We start from the raw sequence: 17,123 nt of genomic DNA, 5'->3' as shown, positions 1-17,123 counted from the left end.
ACTATTCAATATTTTTATCTTTATTTTCTATATTTTAGCATTCTGATCATGTCGAGAGGCACTGCCATGGGATTTTCATAAAGCAGCTTCTTGTGAGAGGAAAGGCACTCCACACTAGGACTGTGTCCTCTCAGGTGCATCTTGTAAGTTGAGAAGCTGGCTTCCTTCAAAGGAAGGACACTCTACGCATGGCCAGAGAAACTCAGCTAATGGAAAGCAGGATTGGCATGGCATTGAACCCCCATGCACATTTGGGCTGTGAGAAGAAATAGCCCTGAATCGGAAAGCTCGGTCTTTGAAATCCAAGCTGCATGTAGAGGCCCAGAACAAATGAAGTCACACAAGCTGCAAACCCAGCGGTGACCCCGGACGGCTCTTAGTCCAAGCAGCGTCCTTCATGCGCTACTTCAAAGTTCATCTTGGAGCATTTCATGGCCCCCAGTGTGCAGAGGTTGGCTGTCATCCTTCTGTGCCGAACGTTGAGGCAGAACAGGTGCTCCTCATTTGGCGGGCACTGGCTAGGGATCAGGCAGAAGCATGTATTGTGTGTCTCTGCAAGAGAGAAACAGGTTTTTGTTTCACTCAAATGGTACCCAGGCATGTTAAAGGCTGGAAATATTATAGAAGCAAGACAGAAATACAGCATCTGGCTGGAGTCTCTTCCAGCCCAGCTTTGAGGAGCTAGGGATTGAACTTGGGACATTCTGCATGCCAAGCAGATGCTCTGCCACTGAGCTACGACTGTTCCCTAGGAAGCCCACAGCTCCTGACAGTAGGAGCTGCCAGGTCAAAAATTTAAGAGTTGTCTTCATTTCCTGGTCTTCTGGAGATGTGCTCAGCTCACCCACTGAGAAACAATGTACTAACTTGTGTTAGCTTATTATACTTCAAAGAAAAGAGTCGATTCTCTTTCACACGCCAGCCTCATTCTGACCTCTCTGCACACAGCCATTGTCCTTCCCTTTCTTGGCTGAACCGGTCGGTGCAACAGGCCAGCCAAGCAACATTTCGTAACCTTACGGGAAAAGCCATGGTTGTTTCTCCCTCGTTGCACAACAATGCTTGAACAAACAATCCCACGGGGATTTCACTCACTTCTTAGCACAGGCACGCACTCAGAAATATACCAGATCGTTTTCATAAAACAAACAGCACTTTCCCTTCCCAGCTGCTGCTATTTGTACAGTACAAGATGGAGCTTTCGACTGTGTGTTGGGAGCTGGAAGGAGATCACAGCTCTACTGGGATTTCCAAGACGGATAACATTCTTTCCCTCTATTGGCCATGGCTGGCATAGGCTGTGTTGGGCACTTGCTGCAGCTTAGTTGGTACAGCAACCTATAATCTTCTGTACTTCCCAGGACAGAGCAGGGCTGTGTAGAATTATTAAAACAGCAGAGAGCATTATTGGCTGCTCACTCACCACCTTAGAACAAATTTACACCACCAGGTGCCATAGAAAAGCACTAGATATATCAAGAGATCCAACGCACCCTGGTCACCATTTCTTTCAGCTCCTGCCATCGGGACGGAGATATAGAACAATGCAGGCAAGAACGAGCCGTCTCAGGAACAGTTTCTTCTCTAGAGCGATTTTGGCCTTAAGTGGAAAGCCTGGACTTTGAAGTCATCTTATTTTTCTTGTTATTTTGTATCATATTTACTGTTTTTAATTAGGTTTTTATAATTTTGGATTATGCGGAATGCTTTATCGGAGTGGATGTAGCAACCGAGTAATTTCGTTGTTCCCGCAAGGGGACAATGACAATAAAGATATCTTATCTTAATCCAGGGGTGGGGAACCTCCAAGCCTGTGGGCCAGTCCATATTAGCCCACGGAACCATTTCTCCAAACCACACCCACCCACCCACCAACTGACATCACTAGTGACATCATCTGATGGCTGTGTGGGTGGGTTGGCTGTATATATTTGGCAGCTAAATGAGCAGAATTTAACCCCTCACTCATTAGAGGGTTAAATCATAGAATCGTAGAATTGCAGAACTGGAAGGGACCACGAGGGTCACCTAGTCCAGTCCCTGCCCAAAAGAGTCCAATCTTTTGCCCAGCTCAAACCCACGAACATGAGATTAAGAGTCTCATAATCTACCAGCTGAGCTATGCCAGTGCTGCTCAGTTTGGCTGAATTCCATGCCATGGAAACTCCTGCTAAAACCCAGGTTTGGCTCACAGAGCCAAAAAGTTTCTCGCCTCTGTTTTAATTGGTTAATCAAATTAATTGGCTAAAGATGCAACTGTAGTTGCTGCGAGTGCAATCACATTAGCCCAGAGCCACTGCAGGACTGAGGAGTCATGCTTACCCAGGCAGCTCTCCCAATCATAGCATGTGTCATAGCCACAAGGTTCTTTCTTTATGCTGTTTGCGGACATTTTGGCCCTTTCCTTGGCCCACCACAAGTCCGTGTCACTAAGGCAAGGGCCGGCATGCAGGAAATGGAGCAAATCCTCTGCAAGGCATTTTTCTGCCAAGTACTGACAGCTGGGCTTTGTAAGGGTTTGTTCAGAAGCTGCATCCAGGACGCAAACATCTTCAGAGTAGTGGCTGCGAAAGCAGAAAGAGAAAGAATTTAGTGGACAGTAGGAGGCGTGAAAGGAGAAGCTAATTCTAGTTTTGTCCCCATATTCCTCCCGCTGCACAACTAAAAGGAGGAACCTGACAGCTAGTGCCACCTTCTGAATTGGTAGCAAAAAAAGAGGGCAGGTTGAGGTTAGTGGGGCAGTGCCCTGTTTGCCCGAATGAACCAGGAAGGAAGGAAGGAAGGAAGGAAGGAAGGAAGGAAGGAAGGAAGGAAGGAAGGAAGGAAGGAAGGAAGGAGCCTAGATTCCATCATCTTTAAAGGGGGACTGTAGAACAGTTGATTGTAAATAACCTGAAGCCTGCTCAGCACATTGGAGAGATTCAAGGAGGCAATGAATCTGAAGTCTGGAATGTCCCTAGGCTTATCAGGCAGCTTTATGAGACCAACATAAATTTGACATGGAGGCAGATGATCCTTTGTTTGTTCTTCAGAGTGTTGAAAGAGGTACATGAGAAGCATAGTTGCTTGCTGTGAGTACAGTAATCTCTCACCAAACAGGTTTTGTAGTGGGTTTTCTTTTTGGGTGGGGGGCAGGAGGGTAGTGTTTCAAAAACTTATTTGACCGTGGATGACAGTGGAACAAAAGAAATGTGTGTTTACATCAACACCTCTGTCATGCTGCTTAATAGCTATTGTCTGTTTCTTTATTCGCATATGTATATGCGATTCCACAAGGCGTGAAATCTCATTGAAATTTCCCACTCCAGATAAACAAGTTTAGAGCTATACATATTTCAACATGTTACATGGGGGGGGGGGGATGAAGCTTTCCTTACCCACAGTCCTCTGTTGGCGACAGGCACATACAATGGGATCCAGCCTGCTTTTGGCCTGGCCTGCAACTGCCTTGAGCTTGAGAGTGACCATCTGGGGGGGAAAACAACAACCAGCAAATCATTATTTTCATAGGGCTCAGAAACACAAATCCTATTGCAGATAACATAACACATGAAGCTATTTTATACTGAGTAAGACCTTTGGTCTATCTAGCTCAATACTGTCTGCACTGACTGGCAAAAGCTCTCCAGGGTTTCAGGCAGAAGTGTCTCCCTGGATATGCCAAGGATTGAACCTGGGACCTTGTGCAGGCAAGGCAGATGCTCTGCCACGGAGCTTCAGTCCTTCACGTGCATTGAGCATTGGCAGACATAGAGACTTGAAGGAATAAGTTTGAATGTGGAATAAAATGAGAGAGGAAGGCTTTGAAGAGACACATACAGAGAACTGTTATATTAGAAGCAAGACAGCACAGTGGCAACGAAGCCTAAAGTCACAAGGCAGGACTGGAAAGGAGGACATACTATATTAGAGAGGTGCGTAAAAGGTGGTTTTGGGGGTGTCCATTTATTTATTTGTTGCATTTTTATTCCTCCCCGCTCCTAGAGAGCTCAAGGCACCATTCTTCTTCTTCTTCTTCTTCTTCTTCTTCTTCTTCTTCTTCTTCTTCTTCTTCTTCTTCTTCTTCTTCTTCTTCTTCTTCTTCTTCTTCTATCACTCGTAGCCAAGTAAGATTGTCTTCCATAAACATGGTTTTAACAGTGAGTCCTTAATTGACTGTGGAGGCCAATTCTGGATCCACACATCCTTCCAAGTGGGGACATAGGCTTCAGGGTGGGAGTTGATCATGGTGAGGGTTTCCCTTAGCGTGTTTCTCCCTTTCGTCCTGAGTTTGAGCATCTTCAAAGTCCATGACACCTTTGGTAAAGGCTGTTCTCCAACTGGAGCACTCACAGGCCATTGTTTTCCAGTTGTCAGTGTTTATACTATTTTTTTTATAGATTTGCCTTGAGAGAGTCTTTGAACCTCTTTTGTACACCAGCATTACGATTTCCATTTTTCAGAATAGAGTAGTTGCTTTGGAAAACGATTGTCAGGGGTTCTTGCGACTACTCCAGAGTAACGACGCTCCACATGCTTGTCTTTAAACAGTATTTTATTGGTGCACTCTATTTACAGTGAGACAGGTGTGGAAAACATGTCTGCTCAATCCGATGCAGAATCCGGCACTGCCCCTCCGCCTGACTTCCTCCAACATAAGAGTCTCGGGACAGTAAACCTCCTCCCCTTTTTTCTCCTGCGTAATTCCGGAACCGGAGGAAAGGGTCTATGCTCCATGCTTTCCTTCTTCCCCCTTTCCCCCCTCTATCTCCTCCCTCCTGTGTAGCCGGGGCTCTCCCATGCTGCCAGAGCCCTGGCACTCTCCCTCCACTTCCTGACTGGTTTCCTCAGAGCCCTCGCTTCCATCACTGCTTGGGGAGGGGCTACTTCTGATGCAAGGGGGAGGTTCTCTATACTGTCTCCCCCTTACAATGATCATCAGGCCACAATGTAGTTCTTTTCCCCAGTCATGCACTTTTATCTTCACAACAGCCCTGCAAAGACTGAGAAGCAGCTACATGTCAATTTGAACCTGCACCTCCCCAGTCCTGGTCTGGCAGACTACTAGCCACTGAACCACATAGAATCAACTTGCTTCCCTTTACCTTTCTCACAGGTGAGCAGGCTCCAAATAGGAGGCTTCCAAGATGGGCCTTTCCCACAAGTGTATTGTCTGTGGCCACTTAGGATATAGGTTGCTGGGCAGCTAAGTTGGATGGTTTCCCCAATGCTGTAGTCACTTTTGAATGGAGAAATGGATACACTAGGAGATGCTGATGGTCTGAGACAAGAGGATGCTGAAGCAAAGTAAAATAATAAAATAAGCATCTTGTGATAAAAAGCCTGCAGGTTAAACATGCAATTAAAGATCCACTCAAATGTTTAGTTATCCCTTTGCTCCAGATTCAACTAAACAGTTGCACTAGCAGAAGCGAGAGCAACAAGTCCCACTAACACAATGAGGCTTTCCCCCTTCTCCTCCTCCCCATAAATTGGCTTCGCAGGGGTTGGGAGAACCCACAACAGATCACACAGTGGGAGGGGGGAATCATTCTATCTGGCATGGATTTTTCTGGCTCTTACGCTGGCAATTGACAGGCCTCTGTGCCCACGTTTGATCTGGTAGGCAGAGAAAGAACCGATACCCTACAAGGTTGTATCCACTCAAACAGACAACTTCAGCTTGTTCGCCAACAGCATAATAGTTCTTTTCATTCTGAAATCGAAAGGGAGAATTGGTTTTACTCGCTGATCAATTGGAACCAAGTTTTAGAAAGTTTTGGAATCACAACTTGGATTGGTAACATGAAAGCTCCTCCACAGAACCTTTCTTCAGGATATCGCTAGCTCTTCCGTTTATTTGGGCCAATGCCATCCCATCCTTCTACACAAGTACTCCCAGGGAAGCTAGTGTATCCAAAAAGTTCTCCACTGTTCCTTTATCTGTGCAACAACCCTGTAAAGTAGGTGAGGCTGAAAGTAAGCGAACGGTTCCAGTGAGCTCCATGACTGAGTGGGAATTCCCAGGAGGACCTCCCAAATCCTAGTCTGATAATCTAATCTCAAAAACATTAATGTTTTATCTCCTCCTGGATAGCCCAGTTGGTTATAGTGTGGTGCTGATACCAAGGTTGATCCCCATATGGGACAGCTGCATAATCCTGCATTGCAGGGAGGTGACCCAGATGATCCTCTATGTCCCTTCCAACTCTTCAATTCTATGATTCTATCTTAAAGGCAGAATGACTCTTCAAGCATTACACAGTTGCAATGATGTAATGAAGAGCCTGCTGGATGAGGTAGGAGGCCCATCTTGTCCAGCATCCTGTTCTCACAGTGGCCAACTAGATACCCTCAGGAAGCTCACAAGCAGAACCAGAGCACAAGAGCACTCTCTTCTCCTGAGATTTCCAGAAACTAGTTCACAGAAGCACAATACCTTTGACCTTGGAGGTAGACAGCATGGTTAGCAGCCATTGATAGCCTCATCCTCCATGAATTTGTCTAACCCTCTTCTAACACTATCCAAGTTGGTGGACACCACGGCCTCCTGTGGAAGCGAGGTCCACAATTTGACCCACCGCATGAAGAAGGACTTCATTTTATCTGTCCTAAATCTCCCAACATTCATTGGATGTCCAGGAGTTCTAGAGTTATGAGAGAGAGAGATAAGCTTCTTCTCTATCCACATTCCCTCTGAAGAATTGTGGGAAATTAAAATGGCAGCTCTCAGCTGCTCATGGAACACTGCTGGTCCTGCTGCCAACATGGATGAGAAATCTCAAACTGGTCCACTAAGGCAAGAAGGGGCCCTTCAGAGGCCTCTCAGGCCATCTCTTTGCTGAAGACAGGAGCAAGAGCAAGCTAGGCATCAAGACAAGCTCCAACACTCACCCTGATGAATCCATGTTCTGGAGAGTCTGGTTTGAGGCATCCAGATTCAGGCTGCTCAACTAAAATATCCCTCTCCTTTTTCTCGTCACCATCGTTGAGACACAAGGCCCCCCTAGAAGAAAAGAACCACGAAATTCATGCAACCTTTGTTTGCTTACTAGAACCACCAGGAAGACTCTAGCGCTCTTCCATGTTCTTAAATATTAATTTAAATAATTGTCACAAAGACACCAGTCTCTAGTAACCTTCATTCTAAGGAAACCAAAAACAAGGTAGGTGCTTCTTGCAAAAAAAAAAATTCCTCTCACTGCTCAGAGATTTAGGTGGACTGTCTTCACTGAGAAGCAATTGCTTTTCAGGGTTCTGGAGCCCTGTCTTCAGATACATAGCCTTACCTTCCAAGTCCCGGACTGCAGAATCCGGGACCGGCAGCCATGTGACACCGGAAGTTGCATCAACGTAACTTCCGGTGTCGCTTTGCCCTTCTATGGGCACCAAAAATGGCCGCCGCCAGCTTCAAAAGTAGCTTCTACGCATGACCGGAAGTGCGGGGCGACACCGTCAGAAAAAAATGGCCACCGGCAGGAGAAAATAACGGAGAAAAACTGGAGACGAAGTGATACGGGGGACCACCGGGAAAAGGTAAGTAAAAACAGGGGGTTCCCGGGGAAAACGGGGTACTTGGCAGCTATGCATAGCTGTCAAGTTGTCCCTTTTCTCGTGAGGAAGCCTATTCAGCATAAGGGAATTTCCCTTAAAAAAAGGGAGAACTTGACAGCTATGTTCAGATACCAGGAATCAAATCTGGGTTTTTCCATTGTCTCTTTATTTGTCACATGCAGCCCTGTTTCTGTTCCACCGTAGATCATCTTCTGCCAATGACTACATTGTTTGCCTCGCTGCCTGCTGTGGTGGACTTATCTAATTTAATTAATTATGTAGATTATGTAACTGGCATTGCCCTTACATTATTCTACCTTTTCATTTCAATGCAAAGGAGGCACAATGCAAATTGCGTGTATAATAAATGATGTATTGTTTGTGGGATGAAAGTAGCAACAAAACCGATCATACGCACCAGATTTATTTCTATCCCAGACTTGGAACAATTAAGTGAGCATTGGCAATTTCCACTCCTGGCTCCATTTTCATTGAAATTCTGCAAATAGGGAAACTGCAGAATCCTGACAAATGGAACTCAATGGAGCTACAGCCCTTCCCACAATTAGCCCTTCTAGTTCACTCTTACTTGTCAGCAAATATGGAGAGGTAGCATTCTTCCTCTTGGGCCCGTTCACCTTCACATGGTTTCCCTCCATTTAGCGGTGAAGGATTGTCACACTCGCGGGTCCTATATCTCTTATGGGCAGCATTACAGGGACCCCATTGAGACCAGCAGTTCCAGTGACCATCCACGGTGACTGAAACAGATGAGAAGAGAAACCCCTAACAAGCCTGAAATAACCACAAGATTCACTGAAATGTTACACAAGGTGAGAGCAGCACATGCCTATACCCAGCGCTAACAACAACAGCAACTCTGGGCGGCTTCCAACAGAATATTAGAAACATGTTAAAACATCAAACATTAAAAGCTTCCCTAAACAGGGCTGCCTTCGGATGTCTTCTAAAAGTAAGATAGTTGTTTTCCTTGACATCTGATAGGAGGGTGTTCCACAGGGCAGGAGCCACTACTGAGAAGGCCCTCTGCCAGGTTTTTTTTTTAAATGCAACACTGGTACTTATGTTTTCCTAAAAGTGTTGTGGGTGCCAGCACAAAATGGCTACTATAGACAGCAAAAGAAGAAGAGGAGGTGATGGTACCCTCTACTGGTGAGCACCGTCACACAAAAATTCTTCTTCCATCTCCTCTAGGTGCTATAGCAGTATCTGCACTTCCCTGCATTTCTGCCATGGTATCAGAACCATGTGAAGCTGAAATGTTGTGGGGAGGGTGGGGGGGTTGTTATATTTGCTATGACATTGCTGTTTTATTATCTATATATATATATATAAATGTAAACTGGGCATGTGGGTTACTATCCACTTTTCTCCGAAACTGCTTCACCGATTGCGTTCAAATTTGAACACAACATCCAAAGCGAGTGTCCGAAGGCTCTTATAAGGTTTTCAAAGACAGATGCCACACCTCCGCCAGGTGAAACCCCCAAAACCCCCTCTTCCAGAATTGCAGTTTTATTATGTTATTATGAAACTGTTCTTGCGGTGGTTCCCTTTTCTTTGAGCATGATTCTTTTTGCGGAAAAGCAGCATGCAAATAAAACGATGAAGGAATATACCGGATTTGTAATCAGGCGCTTTCATCTCACAGTTGTCGCCGTAAGTACCAGCCTGGCATACACAGAGGCATTCGGTTCCGGAGAGCACAGGCCTGCCATTGTTGGGGCAGGGAGAGCATCGGCAGGGGTCAAATCGCTCCGCGTATTCCGCAAGAGCTTTCCTGAGGTTACGCCGTTTAGTCGCCGCACACGGGAAGTCTTTCACCAAATCCAAAATGGGAGCCAGCTAAATGAAAAGAGCCTTGTGGTAACATCAAGTCCTAACAAGTGCCGTGCATCTTTATCTCAGGAATGGGGGACATGCGGTCTTCAAGATGCTGTTGGAATCCAACGCTCATCACCACCTGCCCAAATGGCCAGTCTTCAGGATGATGGGAGCTATTTTAAGGTTACCAGATTTTTTTTTCAATGAATCCGGGGACACTTTTCAACTTCAATGGATTTTGTATGGGGACTGATTTGTAAATCCAGGGACTGTCCCAAGGAAACAGGGATGACCTTTGTTGTTAAGCTATTTGTTTTGTTCATAAAATTTATACAGTGCTTGATTGTTAAAAAGGGGGAATGGTTTATAAAGAGAATAGTAATGTGGTTGGAGTCCAACAACACCTGAAGAATCACACCTCTCCTTAGGTGCTTTACAAAGTTAGGAGGACACAGGGAGCTGCCTTAAACCAAGTTGGACTGTTGTTCTACCCACCTCAGTAGATACCCACCAATTGTCTATACTACTGGTCTTTATCTCATGGGTAGGTGTCTCCTAGTGAGTTGTGGGTGCCAAGAGGAACTCTACCACCATGCAGATGTCTGCTCAAAGTTTAAGAAACAGGTCCCCCCAAAACATGTTTGAGCTAAAAGCAGGTCTGAAAAGTTTGAAGAAACCTAGTCTACACTGTCTGGTTTCAGTCCCAGCTTGAGATACAAGGGGTTGAACCTGGGACCTTTGGAATACAAAGCGGATGTTACACAGCTCTTTAACTTTATTTTGTGACCAGAATATCCATAATCAGATCAATAAATGCTTTTCCCAATGTGAACCGAGGACCTATGTTCATGTCTTTGTGGGCAAAAAGGATACATTGCTCCATTGCTTCTGCTTTCCCACCTCAAAATCAACAACGATTGGATTGTCTTTGGTCGATTCCAGCCAATTTGTGTACACGGCATGCTCTGGGAAAGATCCTTTCTTTTCCCAGGCAAGTGCTGCAGCGTATTCAGACCTCCCTCCTTTTACTAATGAGATAGACTTTTCAGAGGACTGAAGAAAAGAACCTGGAACAGATTTGAAAGGAGTGGTTTTTGGTTACCAGAGCAATGCTCAAATTCACAGCATCTATTCAAAATCGAGGCAGGTGGTGGTTTGCAGAAAACCACCAGAAAGAATGAAAGATATACCGGCCATGACAAACCCATGTGCATAATTAGGTCTATTAGGTCTCTCTGTTTGGTCCATGAAGCCATCTTGACCAAGCCATGCTCCCCTGCTTGTTTTCTGTCATCATATATTATGTCAAGCGTGGGTCAGCTTAGCTGAAAATGAGGTTTGTTTTGAAGGCAACTCTGATGGCCAGTGCTTGAGCAACATAGCAAGTGCTGACATGTTGATTGGCACTTGTGATAACACAGGGTTTTGCATGCACCAACTATCATCTGAACGTTGGCAAATACCACGTCCTGCAAATTGCAAGCTGATTGTCGCTGCTTGCAGAAATGTTGTTTCTTTGCCCGCACAGTTTAATTCCAAACTGTGCGAGCAGAGAAAATGGGTTGCCTAAGTTAATATCACTGAAGGTCACCATAGTGAATTAGAGAAAAATCTAATTAGAGAACAAACCCACTAAACCCAGTGTCACGGTCCTGCATGGACCTGTACAGCACCACTGGATGTTTTACGATCGATTGATGCTGCACCAATGACACTTTGTATCCGCAGCTGCAGTTTCCCTCAGGCTGCCAGCTGGATACTTGCACTTTATTCAGATAACACAGAGCAGGATAGGTTTTAAATAACAAGTGGGTTTTATTTGTTGGTACAGAAGCGTGTGGTTACTGAAAGCATAAAGTCATACATAAACTTATAACTATTACCCTATACCGGCCTATACCTGCTAAATTAATTACCGGCCTATACCTCTAATTAAACCACGCCACCAGTTTCACCTCAATCTCCTATCCTGTGTTCCTTTCCCCCAATAATCCACCTAGCTCTCTGACTCTCACTGACACCTCCACCTCATAGCTGCCAAGTTATCCCTTTTTTTAAAGGGAAATTCCCTTATGCTGAATAGGCTTCCTCGCGAGAAAAGGGAAAACTTTGCAGCTATGCTCCACCTCCCTTCCACAATTCCCCCACCTCCAACTCCAACCCCAACTGCAACTCAACTCAACTGCCCTAACTGCCACTGGGAAGGTTTTTTTTATACCCTGCCAGCACCTGCCCCTGAGGGTTCTAAGGTTCCAAACTTAACCCCTTACTTGCTCAACCTTCTTCCTAAATAGGTTCGCCACACCCAGTGAGGTCAGTGGCTGTGGAATGCTGACCGACTGTTGGAGGAGAAGTAATCAGTAAACCATGTGGGAGGGGTACTGGAATAGGCTTGTCCTGAACAGGAGCAGGGCAGACTGCAGTATTACATCAGTGCACCAGAAGAATAGAGACTTATACACCAAAGAAGGTCACTGGGTAGGGCAGATGCAAGTTCATTTAATTTACATAGTGTATGGAAGATGCAGGATGGAGCTTTCCACGATACATTTCATTTCTTGACTTACGTTTCTTCCTTTATTAGCCACTTGTCAGCTGAAACGGTCAAGATCAAACTAGAGTTGACATGCATTTGACGCTCTTTTTTAATAATAATAATAATAATAATAATAATATGTAAATAGTATTTGCTAAGGGAGGTATTTCCTCCTAATGCAAATAGCAGCTACAGAAAAAAATGAGATTTCCAAGGACAGCAGCAGAGAAAGGGCTAAATTCCTTGACCATGTCTGCTTCAGTTAACCCTCCCCAAAAGCAAGTGATATTTGCATTTTTTTAAAAAAAAAACTTTCACATTAGTCTCTTACAGTGCTTTGCAATCATGAACATTTGGACTATTCCAGTGCAGAATTTAATGGGGGTTATTTTTTCAAAGAATGAAAACAGCCAAATCCCTTGATAGCAACATGATGCACTCTTTGCAAGTATTTGCCATCGGAAAAACAAAGGATATTGAGGTTATTGCTTATTCTTATTATTTACCGCGACACACTCCGAGACAATAGGATCGTTAGAAATCCACTATCCTTTATAGCTACCTTCATGCGTCTCACTCATTCTGTTGTTGATGCAATTTGTATGCACTTTCTTTTTCTTCCTGAAAAAGACACGCCTCGTTGTTTCTGTCCGGACACACTCATTTGCTTCTTGCTCTGTTAAACCTATAGCGGGGAGAGAAATCATTTCCCCAGTACTTTGAAATTCACAAAGCAACTCAGCGTTCATGTTATTTTTACTTATTGTTCTGCCTTGCAAACAACACTGTGGGACTAGCTCACTGTCTCTTTCCGAAGTGGAGAGCAAATGTTGTTCATCAGAACTGGCTAAAACTGGTCAGTGCATCTTAGTGAGTTAGCAGAAGGAGCAGCTCCTAAGTCTGGCAGCATTCTACTATTACAGAAAAATAACAATATGTGCCTGGTTTGGAATCAGAATCCCAGCAATCTTAAATAATGCAAAACAACACAAACCTAAGCTGGTTCTAGACACATCAAATAAGTGTTTCAGGAAAATGCACTGTAAACCGTGTATGAGAAATCGTGTTGGTGTCACAGTGTTATAATGCATATAAAATGGTTTCTCTTTACCAATCTAGCCTCAACTAGGGCCAGGGCCTTTTCAGTATTGGCCCCAACTTGGTGGAATGCTCTTTCACAGGAGACCAGGGCCCTGCAGGATTTGTCATCTTTCCTCAGGGCCTGCAAGACACAGCTGTTCCACCTGGCCTTTGGGTTGGATTCAGTCTGACCCCTGTGTTTTCCTCCCTCATGGTTTGGATTTATGGACTACTTAAAATGAGGCTGCATTTTAAATTTCAATATTGTATTTTAATCTATATTTTAATTAATTCTTTTCTTTTCTTTTATGTCTTATTGTAATTTTATTGGTGTTAGCCGTCCTGAGCCCGGTTTTGACTGGGGAGGGCAGGGTATAAATTATTATTATATTATTATTATTATTATTATTATTATTATTATTATTATTATTATTATTATTATGATTCCCTAATGAGTTCTAGGGGTATGCTTTGACCACAGGATTCAACTTGCAACTGTATGTGCAGCTTTGGGGAGTAGTAGGATCTGTTTCAATGGTGCTCTCTGTCTTTCCAAAGCAAATAATTTAGAACCAAATTGGATCCACCCAATTAATTACAATGGATGATGTAAAAATGCCCCACCCGCCTTTTTCTAGAAGAGGGTGAAATTTGTAGGTACAGCAACCCATCCAGAATGGAAAGCTTGCCAAATTCTAATCTAGGCAGATAAATCCACAGGTGTCTTGTGCAGCCAGCTTTAAAGATTTTTCAAACAAAGGAAAAGTCCATACGTTCTTTCATTTCTATATTGCCAGAATTGGATGTGAGAGGATAAAGCATGCCAGAGTTCAGAAACCTAGCTGCCATGGTGTTCCTACAAGGGCAAGATTTACAGGTCTGTGGTAGGAACAACAGGAGTTATAGGGGGATGTTGTTGGGGAGGAGAGCATGGAACCAAGGAAATGTCACACAAACACGCACACAACCAAATTTAGTCAGTTACTCAAGACGTCATTAGTCAAAGTAGGCATAAGAGAGGAAATGCATAATCTAAACATTCCTCTTTGTGCCTTCTTCATGAGAAATCTAAAACATTTCCTTTTTCAGGTCCCCTGCCCCCAACATTTGGTACAATATTCCCTCATGCATATCCAGAGGAGGGCAACCAAAATGGTCAAAGGCCTGGAAACTATGCCTTATGAGGAACGGCTTAGGGAGCTGGGTATGTTTAGCCTGGAGAAGAGAAGGTTAAGGGGTGATATGATAGCCATGTTCAAATATATAAAAGGAGAGAGAAAGGTTGTTTTCTGCTGCTCCAGAGAAGCAGACACGGAGCAATGGATTCAAGCTACAAGAAAGAAGATTCCACCTAAACATTAGGAAGAACTTCCTGACAGTAAGAGCTGTTCGACAATGGAATTTGCTGCCAAGAAGTGTGGTAGAGTCTCCTTCTTGGAGGTCTTTAAGCAGAGGCTTGGCAGCCATATGTCAGGAATGCTTTGATGGTGTTTCCTGCTTGGCAGGGGGTTGGACTGGATGGCCCTTGCGGTCTCTTCCAACTCTATGATTCTATGATTCTATATCCTATTTCATAATATCACTAAAGAGATTTCTGGAAAAGTTTGGTTTTTTAAAAAAGAAATTGTTGCATATACGCTCCCATTCTCCCCCAAACAGGGCCATTAACTGCTGTTAAAATGGTGATGTGGGCTTATCTTCCCTAGCTAACTGCCACATACCTGAATTTCTCAGCTCTTCAGCACTGTATTGATAGAGGAGGTCATACGTGCCCCCCATTGAACCAGAAGTATAGTAATGAGTCCCAAAGTCATCAAATATCCGGCTGTAAAGGGCATAGTTGTACTCCAGAGGCAGGCTGTTGAGGGCCTGTAGGAAAACTCCGGAGAGGTGCAAGTCCGACTGTTTCACTGTGAAGTTCGACACAGCAATCACCTTATGGACTCTAATAAAGTTGGAGTTCTAAAATGGAAGAATTAAAGTTAGAGTCTGTTCCAGTTGCTAATAAGACACTTATTTTATTTTTATGGCCATTCTTCACCAAATGTTCCCAGGGCAGGTCACATAAAACGACAATGGTTTTAAAACAACATAAAATTCATTAAAACCATGAATTAAAAGCACAAAGCTTAACAAGATCACACGAGCAGCAAAACATAAAATAGCAGAAGGGGAAACCGCTACTCGTCCAAATGCCTAGGACAGCACCTTGATCCAAGGCCAAAAAAAGTATATCAATTGCCACAAGATACACCTGGAAATGGATGGGCATTCCAGAACACCTTGGAGCCACCACAGAGAAAACCATCTCATGTGCTGCTGTCGCTTGAACTGTGGTGTTTCATACCCCACAACTGTCCCCCCCAAAACCTGGACATCCCATTTTTTGAATGGCAGCCATTTTGCTTGCTGCGATCTCACAGTGCAATTCCCCCCTAATTAGCACTTTGGGGAGGGACATGATCTCATTTGGTGCCCCCAAACACACATTTTTGGGCACCATGCTTGAAAAAACCGTTTTTATTTATTTTTTTGCTTGGGGGGGGCATCTGTGGTGTGAAATTGTACAAGATCATTGCAACCAAAATAGCCGCCGTGCTCTCGTGATAAAAAATGGGAAAGATGGCATCCAGGAAGATGGTGTCCTGGATTTGGGCTTCAAAGAGTTGGAGGGTATGTGAATACAGTGGAGCAGTTTACAGGTGAAAACCTACGTATGTACATACGTATGTACGTACGTACCTACGTACCTACCTACCTACACACACACACACACACACACACACACACCCTAATACCTCTTGTTTATCAGTGGCCCAATTTTGACTGAATTTGTGTCAGCACTCAACATCTGAGTTCACCATACAGTGGGATGATAGCTAATAGCAGCCAAAAGGACTATCCCTAAATGATTATGTCTCTTCACCTTTGAAGGCCAATAAAACCAGCCACCTGCGCCACATCTTATGGTGATGAATTTGTTGGTGAGAAACTTTAGTTCTTTTTTGGTTTGTGGATCCTTTTATTGCAAATTACAACAATTCTGTCCAGAATGTTCTATATATTACATGCTATCAGTAAATGGACAGATCACTTGCTCTGACACCAACAATTTCTTTCTTACTAAAATCTTTTTCCCATTTACAATCCCTGGCCGTTGTTTCTACCATGATATAATTTTTAAAATTTTTTTTAAAAAAATGAATGAATAAATAAACTTGTTTAAGAAGGAAGCTTATCTCTACACTGCAGACACTAAAGTAATTATGTTCATATTTGTTTCACTTGGGAAAAGAATTTATTTACTTATTAAACAAATGCTACCAAGAACATTATTTTTTTAAAAATAAATCTTATACCCCATAACACCCACACTTTTACTGAAACATAGGCTATTATGAATTCATTTAGAATTTACAAGTATACATTAGAAAGAAAGGACAAATGTTGCACCATGATTTAAAAAGCCCCCAACTCACCATGCAGAATATGCTTTCCAGGAAAAAAGAGAGAGATTTGCTCATTCCATTTATATGCCACTTTTCCTTTAAAGAATTAAAGCTACAGCACAAAAGCTTCTCCCTCCCATTTTATACTCATGACAACCATGAGAGGTAGGCTAGGTTGAGATGTCATGATTTGCCCAAGGTCATCTAGTGAACTTCCTGGCCAAGTGGCAAGTTAAAACCAGGTTGCCTGAAATCTACTTCAAAACTTTCGCCCCTGAACCAAACTAGGTCTCATCTTAACTGCTGCCAGATATATTAGGACAAAAAGGCATCTAGATTTAGCACCAGTGATATCTGTGCAGAATAGGTATGGGTGAATCTGTCAATTTTGGTTTCTGCCATTTTTCCCCTATCTTAATCTAGTTTTCCACATTTCCACATCAGTTTGCCATTTTTAAAAATATATATAATCTTGAAAACTCATCTGCATTTTAGTGTAAAATTCTCAAAAGAAACATATTTGATGCATATTAGCCTGCATTTTTCACCAATATATGCACACTTTATCCTAGTATATACAGTTCTGTACACATTCCTTGACCGGGGAACTGCATTGCAAAATTCAGACAAGTGCAAATTTCAAAAAAATGGCTGTGTTTGCATTGTTTCGAAAAGTATGG

The 17,123-nt window shown here is 43.5% G+C and overlaps 1 protein-coding gene across 7 annotated transcripts in view; it reads right to left on the bottom strand.

Annotated features, from left to right (window-relative positions):
* Positions 1–4: 4 nt before the first annotated feature.
* The window catches only part of LOC118077204 (complement component C6-like), a 34,170-nt gene continuing 17,051 nt past the window's right edge, over positions 5–17,123 (bottom strand). For all 7 annotated transcript variants that reach the window (XM_035100691.2, XM_060280314.1, XM_035100689.2 and 4 more), the window contains 11 exons: positions 14,716–14,956; positions 12,477–12,599; positions 10,279–10,445; positions 9,174–9,399; positions 8,123–8,294; positions 6,874–6,985; positions 5,563–5,695; positions 5,085–5,276; positions 3,378–3,468; positions 2,323–2,564; positions 5–552 (listed from right to left, as the gene is read on the bottom strand). In XM_035100691.2, the coding sequence (XP_034956582.2) occupies positions 377–552; positions 2,323–2,564; positions 3,378–3,468; positions 5,085–5,276; positions 5,563–5,695; positions 6,874–6,985; positions 8,123–8,294; positions 9,174–9,399; positions 10,279–10,445; positions 12,477–12,599; positions 14,716–14,956 (1,875 nt within the window). In that variant the 3' untranslated portion in view covers positions 5–376. The remainder of the gene's footprint in view (positions 553–2,322; positions 2,565–3,377; positions 3,469–5,084; positions 5,277–5,562; positions 5,696–6,873; positions 6,986–8,122; positions 8,295–9,173; positions 9,400–10,278; positions 10,446–12,476; positions 12,600–14,715; positions 14,957–17,123) is intronic.

Source organism: Zootoca vivipara, chromosome 11 (genome assembly GCF_963506605.1).
Source record: "Zootoca vivipara chromosome 11, rZooViv1.1, whole genome shotgun sequence".
Lineage (NCBI taxonomy): Eukaryota > Metazoa > Chordata > Lepidosauria > Squamata > Lacertidae > Zootoca > Zootoca vivipara.
This window is presented reverse-complemented; position numbering and strand designations above follow the sequence as displayed.